Consider the following 17,956-nt stretch of genomic DNA (forward strand, 5'->3'; position numbering starts at 1 on the left):
GGTTATTGAGATTTTTTCTTGGTCATTTACAGCTCTAAGTTACCCTCTAAGCACTGCTTTAGCTGCATCCCATAAATTGATATGTTGTATGTTTTCACTCATCTCAAAATATTTTGTGAAATTTTAAATTTCTTTTCTGATCCATTGGTTATCTAGTTCCTTAATCTCCATCTATTTGTGAGTTTCCCAGTTTTCCATTATCTATTTCAACTTTGATTGCCTTGTGATCAGAGAACATACTTTGTATTATTTGTCCTTTTAAATTTTTAAAGGTTTTATGTTTTAGTCTATGATCTATCATGAGAAATATTCCTTGTGTGCTTGAGAAGAATGTACATTGTTATTAGGTGCTATGTTCTATATGTCTATTAAGTCTAGTTGGTTTATAGTGTTCAAGTCTTCTATTGTGTTTGGTATAGCTGTTTTATCCCTAACTGAAAACAGGGCATACAGTCTCCATCTGTTATGGCTGAATTGTCTTTTCATCATTTCTGTCAGTTTGTGCTTCACGTATTTTGGTACTGTCATTAGATACATGTACATTTAGAATTGTTATATCTTCCTGATGGATTCACCCTTTTATTATTATACAATGTCCCTCTTTCAGGCACCTGAGTAGCTCAGTGGTTGAGCGTCTGCCTTTGGCTCAGGTCGTGATCCTGGGGCCCTGGGATCGAGTCTTGCATTGGGCTTCCTGCAGGGAGCCTGCTTCTCTCCCTGGCTTTGTCTCTGCCTCTGTCTCTCATGAATAAAATCTTAAAAAAAACAAACAATCTGTGTCTCTCATTATCTCTAATAACATGCTTCTAAGTTGATTTTGTGTATTGATCTAACTCCAAATTTGCTGATTCCTATTTGCATGATGTATCCTTTTCCATCTTTTAAATGTTTTTAATGTACTGTGTCTTCTGTAAATAATATACATGTAAATGTTTTTTTTTTTTTTTTTTTTTTTTTTTTAAATTTTATTTATTTATGATAGTCACATAGAGAGAGAGAGAGAGAGAGAGAGAGGCAGAGACACAGACAGAGGGAGAAGCAGGCTCCATGCACCGGGAGCCCGATGTGGGATTCGATCCCGGGTCTCCAGGATCACACCCTGGGCCAAAGGCAGGCGCCAAACCGCTGCGCCACCCAGGGATCCCTACATGTAAATGTTTTATTCAGCATGTTACTCATTGATAGCAATTATCTTTGGCCACAGGTCAGACACACTAGTTTGCAAAATAGCAGATATAAGTATTTGCTAAATTAATGAATTCATAAATTCTGCAATAAAAATTATTTTGTATTTCAAACAACTAAGGCCAATTTTTTTGTTTTATATTTTGAAGCATCTCAGTAATCATATTTATAAATGTCTTATGAAAATGGCACTCCATTCTAGACAACCATTGTAACCATCCATTATTATTTAGAATAATCTAAATTCTACTATATAAAACATTATGCAATTAGCACCTATTTCATACAAATGTAGCCAGAGCTCAATTTATTATTCTTTTTCAACAGATCTGATTGTTTTCTTTAGGATTCTTCTGACTTTTCATTATATCATTATAGTTGACAAAGGGATCCATGGTTGACTTGTCAGTTCTTCCAAGAAGTAATTCACTCTGCAAAACTACTGAAGAGGAGAAATATGTAAGAAGTCTAACAAATCAAAACCAACTTCTGGTTTATACAAGCATGGAAATAAATTTTTTCACTAAATTTGCTAACCACTTACCACTAAATATATCACAGAACTCATATCTACAAGATTTCCCTGGCTTTCTAGCACAGCCTGCTTCTCCCTCTCCCTGTGTAATGGTCTCACTCTAATTGGTTTTTGATCCTGCTATTTTCAAGCATAAAACTGAATTCCAATTATATTTAAGTACACCAATAAAAAATTAAAATCTTCCCAAATGGAATATCAAGTAAATAGTCAAGGTACATAATTCTTTATTCTAAAATAAAAATGTAGAAAAATGAAATGCAATTTTCTATTTTTTTCGAAAATTAAAAACAGAATTAAGGGACGCCTCGGTGGCTCAGCCATTGAGCGTCTGCCTTCAGCCCAGAGCGTGATCCCGCGGTCCCAGGATCAAGTCCCGCATCGGCCTGCCTGCATGGAGCCTGCTTCTCCCTCTCCCTGTGTCTCCGCCTCTCTCTGTGTCTCTCATTAACAAATAAATTAAAAATAAAAACCTTAAAAAAAAAACAATTAAGAATAAGTGTGGGAGAAAACACAAGAGAAAGGTAAACATAAATGCTATTAGCAAAGATTTAAGTACAGTACTTTGCAGAGATATAATTACTAATATTTTCTATTCCACATTTGTTTATATTAAAGCATGGTTTAAAGAATCAGAATACTGGGAATCTATTTCATATTATTGGACTTTTTCTTGAATTTAGGCTTCCTAACATAATATTATGAATGTCTGTCTACACTATAAATTACTTATCACTGGGATAGGTGATTCTTTAACACCAATTTAATCACTCTCCAAAAGGGAATTAAGATATTTTCAGACACTTAGGTTATTGATGCATCTGTAAACGAAATAACTGCTTGCACAAAGCCAGATTTGGAGAAACGACCTTATGTTTAAGATATTTAGTATTTGTTTTTTAAAGATTTTATTTATTTATTCATGAGAGACAGAGAGAGAGAGAGAGAGAGGGGCAGAGACACAGGCAGAGGGAGAAACAGGCTCTATGCAGGGAGCCCGACGTGGGACTTGACCCTGGGTCTCCAGGATCACGCCCTGGGGTGAAGGTGGCGCTAAACCCATGAGGCACCCCGGCTGCCCGATAATTAGTATTTTAAGGCCAAATGTCCTACAATGAATTTTAATGTTGCTATCTCTCTATTCCTAAATTTAAACTTATATGTGTTAATGAAAAGTAGCAATCTCTTTTTGAGGTCAAAAGAAATACAAAGTGTTCAACAGGCATGCAAATAAAAATTAACACGTATAATTTCACAAATGTAATTACACAGTCATGAAGAGGAAGAGATGATTTCATGAAAATGTTTAGCTGACAGAACTGAAGACATTCTGACAGTATAAAAAGGATATAAATGCAAACATTTTACTAACAAGTATAATTAGAAAATTACATACTAAAAATATAACAATCTCACCCATTTCATAATGATTGTAAATAAGTCATATAGTAAAAAGTATAAACAATTTGAAAGATGGAACTCTTTTTTTTGGAACTCTTTTTTTAGCACTAACATTTAACTAGTAAGAAAGTGTCATTTAAAAGGAATCTATTCTTTCCTTTAGCTAGATTATTGCCAATTTATTTCCTTCTTCAACAAAAGTTAAATGACTTCCAGTTATAAAGATAAATCAATATTGTAATAGTTTTTACCAAGTAACTTTTAGAGAGCTTTCAATGTTAAAAAAGGAAAACACTTATGTATTTAATAGGGAAGAAACAATCCTTTTTATTAACCTCACTGTATATTCAGAAAGGATTAAAAACACACACATTTCCTGGGACACAAAACTGTACCAAAAGCATTTCCTTACAAAATAAGTTCACAAACCAATAGTCCTGGACTTACACAAAAACATATATATTGACATACATTAGCTTGAATTAACACAGAATTTTAACATTTTTGCAGCAACTTTCTAGCAGACTATTATTAATGTGGGAGTGTACGACTTCTGTAACCCTTTAAAAATAGTAATAAAAAATTACAAAATAATGAAAATGTAGAATTAAGGCTGAGACTATATCATCTAGTATTAATAAAGTCAAACAATACTTTAAAAAATTGCTGCTGCATATTTTATATATATATATATATATATATACAGAATAAGTCTTTAGAAATTTAAAATGCTACTGCTGTCACAAATTCACTCATCAATTTTTCCTCCCTGTATCTCAACATTTGAATTTCCAGATACCTGTGCTTTTTCTATTTTTATTCTGAATTCTTCATTAAGAGTTTCCTCACATATTTACATTTAAATACTTAACCTCTAGAACTTTCCTTAAACACAACAGACAAAAAAGTTTTGTTAAATAAATTCACACAGAAGCAATAAAAAGGTTTGTTTTCAAGAAATAGTTCTAGCATATCCATGATAATCATACTGAAAAATAGTACATATGCTTTTCTTCAGGATTAATAAATGCCATGTGCCAGTTTTACAGTCACTGCAATGTTTGCACATTTTCCTCTGATACATTTGCAACCATTTGCATGATGACTGGAATAATTCCAGTAAATCCATACTGTCCCGTGAGATTCATAAAATTGAAGGGCTGTTTCCAGTCCCATTTGAATTGACATGGAAACGCATGCCCAGATAATCGTATTGTCCCCAGAAATACTCAGTCCGGTAAGTCACCCTCTCGGTCTTCTGAAACAGAGCTGCAGAAGGCAGAGCATTCTTCATGAGACCAATGGCCTCCTCTTCTCTGTAATTGTTCACACATCTGATTTGGTTATAATCCTGGTCAATGTGGAAAAAAAATAAATTTTATGTACCATAGTTTTCCTAAACTCCCTCAGCAGAACTAGATGGTTAAATACCAAATGGAACTATGTTCCATTAATTAGATAATTCTTGATTTAAACATATTTATTTATTTTTAAAATTTTATTTACTTATTTGACAGAGAGAGAGTGAGCACAAGCAGAGGGAGTGGCAGGCAGTGGGAGAAGATGATGCAGGTTCCCCATGGAGCAGGGAACCTGATGCAGGACTTGATCCCAGAATCCTGGGATGACTTGAGCTGAAGGCAGATGTTTAACACTCACTGAGCCACCCCAGACACCCTAGTATAAACATATTTAATTAAATCTTTGTATATAATTACTTCTGTCACATGTATGCCAAAGAGAGAGGGAGAGAGAGAGAGATCCTCAAAATAAAAGCAGCACTTAACACATAGAGTAAAGGTTAAGCAATTCGTACCACAGTTCTTTGGAATGGTGTATCTTAGACCCCAAAACTGAAGTTTCATTTTTCTTTTCCCCTTTTCTTACATGAAATTACTACTTTAAAAGTAAACAAGAATTATAGTGATTACAGAAAGTCACAAAATAAGGACAAGTATTTAAAAACATCCATATAGATCCATATAGATCCATCATATAGAGATGAACACGATGTGTGTATGTGTATAGTCAGATATATATTAATCATATATATAATTATATCTATATAATCTAATTATATATAGATAATACATATATATGTATACACATATATATATTCAGATAACAGTCAGATGTATCTAAATAATTTTCTAATGAAAGTTCCCTGATCTGCCATCTCCAAATAGAAGACACGTTTTTGATAAACAGCTAATTTTTACTCTATGAGTAGAAAATCAATTAGAAAACTAAAGCCTCTATTGAATCTACTGCAGAGAATCATCCACTGCTAAGCAAATTTTGTGGATTCCAAGATCCACATTTTTTCCCCCACATTTAACATCTTTGAACTCTACCTTTTAATGTCATGAGTTAATCTAAAGTTTTTTTTTAATGTTTCATGAAATGGTGATTTTTATAATATCCTCTTAGAGTTGATGAAACATGGTATACAATCTCAGTTTACACATAGTATATGCCTATACAAATAAAAATAAAACATATAAATACAAAGTCATGCTGCTTGCTGTTTACTACTTAATATTTGTTCCCAATTGTAGGGATGAACTATATCAGCATTTTAACACTGTAAGATACTTTCATTTCTTGTGTGTGTGTGTGTGTCTGTGAGAGAGAGAGAGTGAGTGGAAGGTGAGGGAGAGAATCTTAAACAGGCTCCAGGTGTCAGAGCTTGACACGGGGCTCGATCTCACGACCCTGAGATCATGACCTAAGCTGAAATCAAGAGTAGAATGGTTAACCAACTAGGCCACCCAGGTACCCCAAGATACTTTTATTTCAAATGCTCGAGACTGTACAAGAATTATTAGTTCAAGATCTATGGAGAACTAGTAGAGATTAAGGATGAGGAAACTACTAATTAAATCTTAATTTAAATTTTAGGGGTGCCTGGGTGGTTGGTTCAGTCTGTTAAGCCCTACCTCTGGCTCACTGAGGAGTCTGCTTGAGATTCTCTCCCTCTGCCTTTCCCCTACTTGTGCTCTAAAGTAAATAAAAATAATTCTTAAAAACAAATTTTTTAATGGAGATTTAAACTGATTTTAAATCTCCCAAATATAAATAGTATGCAAAGGGGGAGAAAGCCATGAGATAGAATGTACCAAATTTTCAACCTAAAACTTTTCTTTTTAAATATTATTTGAGAGAGAGAGCACAAGTAGAGATCACAAGTAGAGGGAAGCACAAAGGGAGAGAATTCTTAAGCAGACTCCTCATTGTGTATAGAACCCAATGTGGGGTTTGATCCCATGACCCATAAGATCATGACCTGAGCAGAAACCAAGAATTAGCTGCTTAACCAACAGAGGCACTCAGGCACCCCCAACCTAAAACTTGTAACCCTGCCACCACAAAGCTAAACAAAAATGGTGAATTTTTTGTGTCTACTTCCTGTGTCAAAAGTTGTGTAGCCAATATGGTTCTGTTTTGCTCTCTGGAAACATTTACACTCCTCCCCTTTTCCTTGGTATTCTAAAACTGTATTATGAAATATATTTTGGCACATCTTTTGTCAGTCATTGTGCTGGGCTTTCAGTGGACCCTTTAATTTATCCCTGGGAAAATATCTTCCACGTATTTTTTACTTCTCCATTTTCTTCTTTCTAGGATTCTGAACAGAATTGGTTCCCTATGTTTCCTTCATATATTTTTTTTCTATTTTTCTGGGAAGTTTGACTTTAGTCTTCTGAAATTTTTATTTCAGCAATAGTATTTGTAATCTGTGATCTTATCCTGGCTGTCTCTAATAATACACTCTGAGTTTCGTTAATAGGACTCCTGAAAATCTAAGTAGGAATTAAAAATTTTAAGTTCAGTTGAATCAGCTTCCAGGGTTGGTTTTACTATTTATCTTGGATTTTCTCTCACATGTTGACTCTCTCATATGCATGTTTCTTGGCTGTATAATTACATTTAAGAAAAAGAATGCTTCTGGCCTGGATTTTTTCTCCTGTTAACAAAAATCGTAACTATTTTTCCATCAAGTTCCTCTGAGTGGAAACTTTAGGTGGGACAGGGCAGAGCAGAGTCCAAGAGCCAGCAGGCTCTGCTTTATAAGTGCATGGCTGGAGAGCCAACTATCAGGCTGCTAGCTCCCTAGGTGCCAGCATTAGATAAGTGTCTAAGGGTGCCACCAACTATACCTGAAGCCAATATCCCAAAATTTAATTAATTACTATTGTCTAACTTTGTGGTGGTATCTTTGATTCCTAGAAACAAGGAAATCAACATTTGTTTTGAAAATCTGGCATATTCTAGGCTGTGGTTTCCTCTCCTTTTTCATTTTGCTCCCATTCACTCTATTGTTCCTGAGTTCCATCAGGCAGGCAGACCGTCTCCCACTGTCTCCAGACTGTTTCCCCGTCCCTTCTCTTTTGGTATACTCTAGACTTGTTTCTTGTTATCCCCAGAAAACTTCAATCAAACGTGAAGGCAGGTGGCTCCTGGGTAGCTCATTCAGTTGAGTCCATCTCTTGGTTTCGGCTCAGGTCATGATCTTAGGGTTTTAAGATCAAGCCCCATGTCAAGCTCCATACTTGGTGTATAGTCTGCTTGGGATTCTCTTTCTTTCTCTCTCCTCCTCTGCCCCTCTCCTTGTGCACTCTCTCGAATAAATAAATACAATTAAAAAAAAATGTGAAGGCAGAGTGATGGCATTATCAGATACACAAGGACTCCCAAGTTTTTTTGTATACACTTTTCCTAAGAAAGTTATGAGAGAAACACAAGGAATCCAAGAAACAGTGGATTCAACCCAAGAGTAGCCAAAGAAGACCCATGAGATCTACATATATATATATAGTTACTAGTCACTGTAGGAGGAGGAGGAAGAATATGTGGTCAAGGTAAACAGTGAAACGGGGCACCTGGGAGGCTCAGGTGGTTGATCAACTCTTGATTTTGGCTCAGGTCATGATCTCAGGGTGAGACTGAGCTCTATGTCAGGCTCTATGCTCAGCACAGTCTGCCTTGAGAGATTTTCTCTCTCCTTCTCTTCCCTCCTCTACCCCTTCTCCCACTCATGCTCACACTCTCTCAAATAAATTCTTTAGAAAAAAACAAAGGTAAATAGTGAAAGGAAAAAAAGGAAATTAGAAAGTGCAGAAAAATTAACATCCGAGAAACAGTCTAAATAGGAACTGAGTTAAAATTTAACATGTTTAAAAAAACTGATATACTATGGAAGACTCACTTGATCTTGATATTTGGAACCCTAATTGGTGGCCTAAAACTTTGAGAAGTCAATAAAATCCTAGCACACAACTCTGCCTAGTACTAAATATTTACATAGCCAAAATAATGTGTGCATTTTTATAGCTTTCTATCTTTGAAAAAAGCATAGAGGATTTGCTTGTGGTTATAGTACAGACTATAACTAAATAATATAATGACAGAAGGAAAGTTCTAAAACATTTCCAAACAATTCAGTCTGAAAGTCATTAAGTAGGCTAGGGATGATGGACATCCACACCAAGTGGTCAGGTGACCTGTGCTGTCTTAAAGCGGATAAGATGGATAGAGTATATAAAAAAGAGGGAGATGGGGATCCCTGGGTGGCTCAGCGGTTTAGCACCTGCCTTCAGGCCAAGGCGTTATCCTGGGGTCCTGGGATCAAGTCCCACGTCGGGCTCCCTGCATGGAGCCTGCTTCTCCATCTGCCTGTATCTCTGCCTCTCTCTCTCTGTCTCTCATGAATAGATAAATAAAATCTTAAAAAAAAAAAAAGAGGGAGGCAACAGAATAACTAAAATTAAATAATTAAAACAAAGGTTGCTTCTGGGGAATGGATGGGTGAAGATGCGAGGATAGAAGATTTCATCAAGATGCAGAAGATAGAAGATTTCATCATCATAAGCTCTCTTTTGCACCTGTGCTCTCCAATTTGGTATCCATCAGCCACATGTGGCTCCAGAGCACTTGCCATGTAACTAGTGCTTAAAGATTTGCTGTCTTCTGAATTTCAAAGACTTTGTATGAAAAAATTATTTAAAGTATCTCAAGAATGTTTTACACTGTTTACATGTTGCAATGATAATGTTTTGTATACTGGGTTAAAAAAATCAATTATTAAAATAAATCTCAGTTTTTCTTTTTTCTTTTTTTTGTTTCTTTTTCATCCGGCTTCTAGAAAACTTTAAATTACATATGTGGCTCATATTACAACACTAAATCTTATATACCATTCGATTTATTTACATGTATGACTTCAATGGAAATGATACTATCACTACTAACAACATAATGATAAAAAAAATCAACTCTAGCCCATACTACCTCTGAATTGCTACAAAATCTTAATTAGGATTCAAATTAGTGACATGTGTAGTGTATTGTAGTAACTGCAAGGTTTAGGGCTAATTCAATGCTGAGGCTATATAGGGCAGCTTCAAGAATATATACTTTAGTCTAGAACTGCTTGGTAGGTATTTCCTCCCTGATGTTACAAACCTGGATAGTCTTTAAAAATTATAGGAGGGGTGCCTGGCTGACTCAGTCAGAAGAGTATGTGATTCTTTATCTTGGGGTCATAAGTTCAAGCCCCATGTTAGGTATAGAGATTACTTAAGTAAATAAACAACAACAAAATAACCCTGCAAAAAATTATAGTAAATCTACATGAAAATAAAGGGATTAATATATTGAATTCCTATTTCAAGCTGCAATAGTTTTATATTTTGCCCAATCTTGTTTTGATATCCTATCATTTTTTACTCCCCCTGGCAGGCAGTTAGTATGTATGTATGTATGTATGTATGTATTTATTTATTTATGACACAGAGAGAGAGAGGCAGAGACACAGGCAGAGGGAGAAGCAGGCTCCATGCAGGAAGCCTGATGTGGGACTTGATTCCGGGTCTCCAGGATCACACCCTGGTTGGAAGGCAGACACTCAACCACTGAGGCACCCAGGCGTCCCTGGCAGTATTCTAGAGTATACCCCAGACATCATGTTATTTAACTGATACCTCAGTACACATTTCTAATAATATAGTTATTTTAATGTAAATATACAATGTTGTTATACACAACATTTCTTAATGTAGCTAATATCTAGGTGATACTAAAATTTCTTCAAGTTTTTTCAAAGTTGTCATTTTAAACATTCAAATGTGGATCCAGACAAGGACTTCACATTGCATTGGATTCTTATACCTTTCAATCACTTTTATTCTATAACAAATAGTTCATCCTTCCTTTCCTTCTTTTATGGAACCATTTTATTAATAAAACTGTCATTTGTCCTGTACAATGTCCCATTCTAGACATTCTGGATTTGGCTGATACTTCTTGGTGGTATCATTTGACTTGTTTCTAACTTCCTTTTTCCTCTATACTTGTAGTTAAATCAAACTGTTCTTAATTTGTAAGAGATTTAAGCTCTCATGTCTTACAGTATCTATTCTTTGCAATGCATTAACCTCCTTCCCAAGCACCTAGGAGGTTACCATTTACACACTATCTTGGGGAAAATAGTTTTCTGGATTGCTTACTTCTTCTGCAGAACCTCAGGAAACACTAATTAGAAGCTTCACTGGATTCAGGTTATTTCCTACTCAATCACATAATAGTAAATGTCCTACTTTTAGTGTTGCTAAGATCAATCAGTGGATTCATGTGTATCAATCTGATCTTTCCATTACTAAGTTTCCCCATCAACTTTTTACTTAATCACTTGAGTATCTATTGATTATTATTGCCTAAATCTATTATTTTATTAGGGGTGGCAAAATCATGTCACAATTTTATCGTGCCTTTTATTTATTTTTATTTTTTTAAAATTTAATTAATTAATTAATTAATTTATTTATTATCGTGCCTTTTAAAGAAGAACTTCTATAAATAACTTTCTTCAAGGAAAAATAAGATAAATATAGCAAAAGGGAGACAAACCATAAGAGTGTTAACTACGGGAACAAACTGAGGGTTGCTGGAGGGGGGAAGGGGGATGGGGTAACTGGGTGATGGGCATTAAGGAGGGCACATGATGTAATAAGCACTGGGTATTATATGCAACTGATGAATCATTAAATACTACCCTTATGCTTACACACACACACACACACACAACTTCAACTATTTGGTTACTCTGAAAACAGTTCATTTAAGTAAGACCATGTCTTTAAAAAAAAAAAAAAAAAAACAGAAAAAGGGCAGCTGTGTGGTGCAGTTGGTTAAGTGTCTGACTCTTGCTTTCAGTCACTTCAGGTTATAATCTTAGGGCTGTGAGATTGAGACCCACATCAGGCTCCCCGCTCAGCGTGGAGTCTGCTTAAGACTCTTTCCCTCTTCTTCTGCCTGCCCCCACACAGTCTCTATTTAAAATAAATAAATCTTTAAAAAAAAAAAAAAAAAGAATGTCTTTACTATATGGATATATCAATTTTTACAATAATGAGTTGGTGCCCTAGCAATTGCCAGTGATCATCAGTGAAGATTCTCTTGCATCATTTTGAACTTATGATTTGTAAAAACTGTTGTGTTTAAACCAATTACAAATATTCTTCTGGTGCTGTACTACCCCAACACACTTTCAGCAGTCAGCTTAATAGTTCCTATATATATATTGCGTGCTCATAATAAATATACATCATTCACATACTCACATGTGGAAACACTTCTCTCATAATCTCATTATCATTTCATCTCTCTTCCATAATTCAAAGGCAGCAATTCCAAGACACTTGCCCCCATCTGGACACAATATTAGGTACTCAAGAGATATCAGTGAGATAAGGAATTTTCTCTCACAATTTTTAGCAACACAAATTTCTCTCTTTTGGGAGTGCAGATAACCTGGCTTCTGCCTACCTCTCCAAACACTCTTGCTTCTTCCCCTTCCCATGCCTCAGCCACACAAACATCTTTTCAGTTCCACAAACATACAATACTTGCTACTTTCTCAGAACGTTCATTATTTTCTGTTTACTGAAACTAATTCCTATATGGCTGGCAGCTTCTCATCCTTTCTCTAAAATGCATCTTTCCTGACAACCAACATAGTTTCCCCATCATTTTATATCATTTCATCCTTTTTTCTTTCATAGAACTTAACATTACTCCATACACAGGAAAATGTTTACTTTTTGGAACTATCCTTCTGCACAAGACTGTAGAGCTCCATGAGGGAGCAAGAACTATGCTACTTTTACTCATCAGCAACAGATAGCACAAAATAAGCATTCAAACAATAACTGAATAAATGTAGAATATGTAGATGGATAGGGCATGGAATACCAATTCTGACTGTTAAAGTCTCAAAGAAACTCCTCTATAGTCAATGAGACACTTATTCAGGCAGAGTCCATATTTAAACCTTTTGAAATAATGTACAAGAAATCCCAGTATCATGCTATCCTCCAAAGGATGGCCTAATATCTAATCTAAAAAGGACAGTTGTCTTACCATTGAGTTAGGTTGCAGGTAGCTTTGCTGGGATTTTCGGTGTGCTATCTAAATGGTATCTGATTTTCTAAACCAACCATTTATATGCATTTTAAAAATTAATAATATACAACTGGTTTTGTATATTCTAACTCAGCAAACTGCTGATCTTATAAAGCAGAATGTAGTGTATTTACAAGGTAAGCCAAACAACAGAAAAGCAATTTAAATCTTGACACTGATTTTAAACAAAACATAAACTAGAAACATTTCCAAATAATTAGTAAAAATCATTTAGAAAACTGGAGTATCCTAGGAAAATATAATAATTATGTCTTATCTTCATTATTTATCACTTAGTCTTTTCAAATCAGACAAAACCCCTAATTCTGGCTCAAAGAAGAAATCAGGAATAAATTCATCCTGGTTTTTATTTTTTTAAGAAGTTTATTATTAGAATTATTTTTGAGACAGAGACAGAGAGACAGAGACAGAGAGCACATGAATGGGGAAGGACAGAGGGAGAAGGAGGAGAGAATCCCAAGCAGGCTCCACAGTCAGCATAGAGCCGGACTTGGTGGCTTGATCCCATGAACCTGAGATTATATCCTGAGTAGAAATCAAGAATCAGACTCTCAACTGACCGAGCCACACAGGCGCCCCCCATGCTGATTTTCAAGTATGACTTAAAAGCTTTGATAAACTAACCAATGATAACTCAGAGGTCACAATAAACTCACCTATTTTGTCTTGAAGCTTCTCTTCTCATTCTTTTAGGAGGAATTGGACAATCTGTCATTTCAACCTTTGCTGGATGGCGCAATGAGTCATTACACTTCCGTGTGGGAGTCATACCTGTAAAGATAGAAAATGCAGAAAATGAACTTTTAAAAGACTGGGATTATTATAGTATCTTAATTTATAGAAAAAGAATTAATCAAAAAAAAAAAAAGAAAAAGAATTAATCATACTGAGAATGCTTCCTACTATTTCTGGTAAGAGAAAACCTTATAAGCATTTATCAGATGACTTGGAGGATAAGAGTGTTGACTTAGGTTATGCGTCATTCACATTCTTCTTGGAGTTAAACTCTAATATAAATATCCGCCCTCATACAGAGAAAGTACAGGTAACAAAAAGCAAGCACCAACCTAGTTTTTGCTCGATCAGTTTCAGATTCTTTTCTTGTTCATCAAGTTCTTGTTTTTTCTTCTTCATATCAGGAGTGTGAAGGTACTCTAACTGACGGTTAAGGTCCTCGATCACACTGTTCGACTTGTTCACAGCAGTACGATACTGTTGGAGAAGATCTGCAAAGAAACCAAAGACATCTGATTAAAAGAACTGATACTGGGGTGGTAGTCCCGGGTATCTCAGCGGTTTAGTGCCGCCTTCAGCCCAGGGTGTGATCCTGGAGACCCAGGATCGAGTCCCACGTCAGGCTCCCTGCATGGAGCCTGCTTCTCCCTCAGCCTGTATCTCTGCCTCTCTCTGTCTCTCATGAATAAATGAATAAAATCTTAAAAAAAAAAAAAAAGAACTGATACCGTATCAAGTCAGTGTTTGAAGAAAGAAGAATTAGCAACACTAGGTATTGTATTATAGTAACATTTGGGAACCATTTTTAAAGCCTCAAGACTTTGTTCAATGTATACAAATGAAATAAAAATGCAGTTTAGACCCTTGCACAAAACTAGTGCTCGTTAAATTTTAATTTTCAATTGCTTGACTTTAATAAATTTGTGTCAGGAAAGAGTTTTCTATGTAAAAGTACTCTGTGAACTGGATCACTCTCTCGCAGTTAATGTTTTGATAGTCATTATTCAATCTAATTCCACACAGACAAGTTGAGGGGGGTGGCATATGCATCAAATATAGAAACGCTAGAGGTGCCTGGCTCAGCTCAGTTGGTGGAATGTGCCACTCTTGATCTTGGGTCATGAGTTTGACCTATGCTGGGTGTAGAGATTACTTAAAAAAATTTTTTTAAATACGTATAGTACTACTAGAAAATCAATACTTCCAAAAGATATGACCATTACCTTATTAAAGCTTTCAGAAATGCACTCTTGATAAAATACTTAATTTTCAAAAAACTTTCTATAAATTACTATGTCTAAAAATGTATTGCAGTATTCAGGTTTATTTATTTTTAAAAGAGATTTTATTTATTTATTCCTGAGAGTCAGAGACAGAGAGAAAGAGAGAGAGAGACACACACACACACAGGAAGAGAGAGCAGCAGACTTCCTGCAAGGAGCCCGATGTGGGACCTGATCCCAGATCCCAGGATCATGCCCTGAGCTGCAGGCAGACGCTCAACCGCTGAGCCATCCAGGCATTCCAATATTCAGGTTTTTTCTTTTTCTTTTAAAAAGATTTTATTTGGCAGAGAGAGAGCACGAGAGCGTGCACAGGCTGGGGGGAGGAGGAGAGGGAGAAGCAGACTCCCCGCTGAGCAGAGAGCCTGATGTGGAGCTCAATCCCAGGACCCTGGGATCATGACCTGAGCTGAAGGCAGACACTCAATGGAGTGAGCCACCCAGGTACCTCACAATATTCAGGTTTGTTTTTTTTTTAAGATTTTATTTATTTATTCATGAGAGACACACAGAGAGAGGCAGAGACATTGGCAGAGGGAGAAGCAGGCTCCCTGCAAGGAGCCCGATGTGGGACTCGATCACCAATCCTGAGATCACGCCGAGAGCCAAAGGCAGACGCCCAACCACTGAGCCACCCAGGTGTCCCATAATATTCAGGTTTGAGACTATTTTTTGCCTGTATGATTTACTAGACACTAAATATTAAATACTGGGACTGTACTCTAATTTAGGGGTCAGCAAATTACAGTCAACAGACAAGAATGCTTTATACAGTTTTAAATGGTCACATTCTAAATGGTTATATAAATACCCTCCATAACACCCTCAATTTTGCCTCTTGGCTCACAAGGCCTCAAATTTTACTATCTGGCCTCTTGACACTCTGGTCACAATGATTAATATGCATGGGAATGGACATTCAAAATTCAAATATTTAACATGCACACTAGTTTACACTTAAAACTATAAAAAAAATTTTAAGAGTCTGAGTATATTAGATATGACATGAGATAGAAGATGAAATATTCTACACCTTAAGGTCAAGAACAGTGTATGGAAAAGAGAACAACTAGCATTCTGATGAGCAGGCAAATACACACTCACATATACCCGTGTATGCTCATGAATATATTCATATATTTATATACAAATTCTATATGTAACCGAGCAAGGGCAAGGTCTTTACGATCCATAATTCTTTATGACCTTTTGATAACTTTTAAAGGTATGTGGCAAAATGACTGGTTTTCTAGTCTGATGTGGTACTTCTAATTTCAAAGTAATATAATGTTTTCTTACTTTACATAGGTTATTCTTTACATTGTAAAGTACAGTTTTCACACAGTAAAATACTGCAAAACAATACTTATTTAGTATGTGAATGTGTTACAAAATTATGTCAGACTTGTTTATCAGTGATGCTGTCCTTCTTCAGAAGACAATACACAAAACTTCAGGCCATTAGGGCTTGATATTCTATTTCTTTTTTTAAAAAATGTTTTAATTTATTTTTTAAAAAGGATTTCATTTATTTATTCATGAGAGGCAGAGACATAGGCAGAAGAAGAAGCAGGCTCCATGCAGGTAGCCTAATGTGGGACTTGATCCCGGGATCCCAGGATCACGCCCTGGGCCAAAGGCAGACACTAAACCGCTGAGCCACCCAGGTGTCCCAAAAAGTTTTTATTTAAATTCTATGTAACATACAGTGTAATACTAGTTTTGGGTGTACAATATAGTAATACAACACTTACAGAAAACACCAGGTGATCATCCCAAATGCCCTCCTTAATCCCTATCACCTATTTAACTAACCCATCTCCCGCCCCTCCCTTTCCACTTGGGAACCATGAATTTGTTCTCTCTAGTCAAGAGTCTGATATCCTATTCCTAATAAGTTAGTTATGAGGTTCTTCCAAACTTTAAAAACCCAAGAAATTAGTATATTCAAGCACTTTAATTGACAGTGGTCCTGTATTTTATAAGATGGAATGTTAAATATTTCCCATTAAATGCAGCACTAACAGTAGATTCATATTTTATGTGGAAGATAGACAGTAACAGCTTTAAAAAAAAAAGAAAAGTAATCTCTATGCCCAACATGGGGCTCAAATTCACAACCCCATGATCAAGACTTGCATCCACCAACTGAGCCAGCCAGGTACCCCTTAGCAGCTTAATTTAATATGCCTTATCAACCCTGAATTTTTTGTACATGAAATGGAACTTCTGTTTATCATGGTGTCTATAAAAGTCTTTCCTAATGCATTTAACAAAATTTTGCCAAAGACAAAAATTCAAAATTCACATTTAGTTTCGGCTATAAATGATTTTTAAGGTCTTATATGTTGCCTAAAAATTTCAATTACCTTATAAGGGGAAAAAACATGTTTTTTTCCTATGAAAATAGAAAAATACTTTAAAAAATTAATTCATATAAAGCTCAAAATACAATGCATTAACTTCTGTAGGATACATATTCAAGAAAATACAGATTATTTCAATGTATCCTGATGAATGACCTCCTATGCAAAGCTACCAAAAATAATATAAAGGAATTGAAAGTACAGCTGAAGGGCTGGTATTAGTCAAGTATTCAAGGTTTGCTTAGAAGGCAGAAGCAACTTTTTTACTAATAGAAGATTCAAGAAGTTAGATGGGAATGCAGACTTTACTAAATATTTAGATCTCTTCAAACATTTATGCCCTACATGATTCTAAGAATTTTATTCAGCAAAAACATGGTAAGCCCTTATGACTAAGAAAAAATGAGAAAATACAGTAGAACCTCTGATTTGTTCCAAAATAATCCACATGGGGAGAGGTGGTGAGAGGCAAGTTGTGAGACAAGAAGATTATGAATGAAATACGAGTGCCTAGATGGTAGGTCCATGGGAGCTCATTGTTACTGCTCTATTTATTTCCATAATAGAACAAAACAAAATATCCTTGCCCTGAATACTACAGCACTTAAATAATCTTGGTCACTACATCTAAAAACATCAAGAGTGGCTTTACTTAAAACAGTAACAACAGGGGATCCCTGGGGGGGTGGCTCAGCAGTTTAGCACCTGCCTTTGGCCCAGGTCGCGATCCTGGAGTCCCGGGATCGAGTCCCGCGTTGGGTTCCCTGCGTGAAGCCTGCTTCTCCCTCTGCCTTTCTTTCTCTCTGTCTATCATGAATAAATAAATAAAATCTTAAAAAAAAAACAGTAACAACAAAATAAATGGAGAGTAATAACTGAGAAGTAGAATAAATTAGGTATGCTATAATAATCTCTAAACTGGCCACACATATAATACATATTTGAAATAAATGGACATAATAAAAGTG

At 35.7% G+C, this 17,956-nt stretch overlaps 1 protein-coding gene across 9 annotated transcripts in view; it reads right to left on the reverse strand.

Moving 5' to 3' along the window:
* Window positions 1-1,464: 1,464 nt before the first annotated feature.
* Window positions 1,465-17,956, reverse strand: part of SMCHD1 (structural maintenance of chromosomes flexible hinge domain containing 1) — a 146,321-nt gene continuing 129,829 nt past the window's right edge. The window contains exons 46-49 of one of the 9 annotated variants that reach the window (XR_012032366.1): window positions 13,672-13,830; window positions 13,261-13,375; window positions 4,368-4,472; window positions 1,465-1,624 (exon numbers count right to left, since the gene is read on the reverse strand). Coding sequence is in view for 5 of the 9 variants with exons in the window: in XM_072828945.1 (XP_072685046.1) it covers window positions 8,718-8,847; window positions 13,261-13,375; window positions 13,672-13,830 (404 nt within the window). In the remaining 4 variants the exon portion in view is untranslated. Of the gene's footprint in view, window positions 1,628-3,423; window positions 4,473-8,702; window positions 8,848-11,742; window positions 11,831-12,947; window positions 13,130-13,260; window positions 13,376-13,671; window positions 13,831-17,956 lie in introns of those variants that run through there. The other 8 variants (XR_012032365.1, XR_012032364.1, XR_012032363.1 and 5 more) reach the window with 8 other exon arrangements.

Source organism: Canis lupus, chromosome 6 (assembly GCF_048164855.1).
Source record: "Canis lupus baileyi chromosome 6, mCanLup2.hap1, whole genome shotgun sequence".
Classification (NCBI taxonomy): domain Eukaryota; kingdom Metazoa; phylum Chordata; class Mammalia; order Carnivora; family Canidae; genus Canis; species Canis lupus.